The sequence below is a fragment of the Eimeria necatrix genome, genomic scaffold, assembly GCF_000499385.1.
Source record: "Eimeria necatrix Houghton genomic scaffold, Enh_scaff3189, whole genome shotgun sequence".
Lineage (NCBI taxonomy): Eukaryota > Apicomplexa > Conoidasida > Eucoccidiorida > Eimeriidae > Eimeria > Eimeria necatrix.
Window position 1 is genome coordinate 1 of NW_013653722.1, and position 1,542 is coordinate 1,542.

At 54.5% G+C, this 1,542-nt stretch overlaps 2 protein-coding genes across 2 annotated transcripts; one reads left to right on the plus strand and one right to left on the minus strand.

Moving 5' to 3' along the window:
* Position 1: 1 nt before the first annotated feature.
* Positions 2-270, plus strand: ENH_00042710 (hypothetical protein; the record flags this gene model as incomplete). Its single annotated transcript, XM_013580853.1, has 1 exon — positions 2-270. A coding segment is annotated over one exon (269 nt), but the record flags the coding sequence as incomplete, so codon positions are not given.
* Positions 271-670: 400 nt separating this feature from the next.
* On the minus strand, positions 671-1,317 carry ENH_00042720 (hypothetical protein; the record flags this gene model as incomplete). Its single annotated transcript, XM_013580854.1, has 2 exons — positions 671-1,132; positions 1,297-1,317. The coding sequence occupies 2 exons, from the start codon at positions 1,315-1,317 to the stop codon at positions 671-673; spliced, it is 483 nt and encodes a 160-aa protein (XP_013436308.1).
* Between the last annotated feature and the right edge of the window lie 225 nt (positions 1,318-1,542).

Here is a 1,542-nt window from a genome sequence, read left to right on the forward strand (position 1 = left end):
GTGCAGCAGCAGCAGCAGCAGCAGCAGCAGCAGCAGCAGCAGCAGCAGCAGCAGCAGCAGCAGCAGCAGCAGCAGCAGCAGGAGGAGGAGAGCGGACCTGAAGAGCCGAGGAAAAGGAAAGCGCCAATGGGCTTTTTCTCTTCGGAAAGTCCAGCTCGGTGGTTTCGAATTGCGTTCGCCACCGCCTGCACCGCCTCGTCTTGCCCTATCACCCTCTGCAGCAGCAGCAGCAGCAGCAGCAGCAGCAGCAGCAGCAGCAGCAGAGGTTGAGGCCTCGAAGCGCTCAAAACAAGCGAGGGAGCTCAAATTGTAACAAGACAGCCTCAGGTGTCTGTACACCCCACAACTTGACAACTTCCCAACACATTTGAGGTGTCTGTACACCCCACAACTTGGCAACTTTAGGACCCATTTAAGGTGTCTGTACACCCCACAAGTTGGCAACTTTAGGACCCATTTGAGGTGTCTGTACACCCCACAACTTGGCAACTTGCCACACATTTGGGGTGTCTGTACACCCCACAAGTTCCGACCCCACATCTGCGGTGTCTGTACACCCGAAAGCTGCGAGCGCATCTGGGGTGTCTGTACACCGCGCGTGTGTGTGTGCGTGTTTTTCGTTTTTGTTCGTTTTTGTTCGTTTTTGTTCGTTTTTGGGTCATTTTGGGAATTATAAAAGCGGAAAAGCTGCATTTAAAAGCAGAAGAACATTTATTTTAAACTTAGCTTCCAACTCCCCGAAAATCCCGCGAAAATCCCGCGAAAAACCCACTTTGCTGAGCAAGTCCGCCAACTTCAGCACCCGCGTCGCCTCGTCTTCAGTCATTCGCCCCACGGGAATGCCCGTCCACGAACTCAGCACGTGGGCCACGTCGTCCATCTGCAGCTCCAGCACTTCGGGGTCTGGCCGCTGCAGCAAACACGCAACCTGCTGCTGCTGCTGCTGCTGCTGCTGCTGCTGCTGCTGCTGCTGGTGTGTTTTGGTTTGTTGTTGCTGCTGTGGTGTCGGTGCTGCTGTGGTGTTCGTGCTGTGCTGATGTGCTTTGTTGTAGTGTTGCTGCTGCTGCTGTGTTGTAGCGTTGCTGCTGCTGCGTTGCTGCTGCTGCTGTGTTGCTGCTGCTGCGCTGCTGCGCTGCAGCAACAATTGGCAGCTCGAAAGAAGCAGCTTTTCGGGGGCCCCCTGGGGCCCCCAAGCGCATGCAGCAGATTAAGGAAGTGTGGGGAATTTAAACAAATAAGAAATGCAAAAAAGAAAAATGCAAAAACAAAAAAGTTTGAAAAGTGTTGAAAAAGCACCTCGTCTGTTGGCTCTGTCATTTGTGCGTATTCCGCCTGCAGCGCCGCCAACTCTTCTTCGGCCTGCAGCAAAGAAAATCCCAAACGCAAACTTCAACAAAACCCAAATTAACCACCAGCTGCAGCAGCAGCAGCAGCAGCAGCAGCAGCAGCAGCAGCAGCGGCAGCAGGAGCAGCAGAAACCCCCAGCACCCCTGAAAAGAACCGCATCCCCCCCTCCCCCCCCCAGCAGCAGCAGCAGCAGCA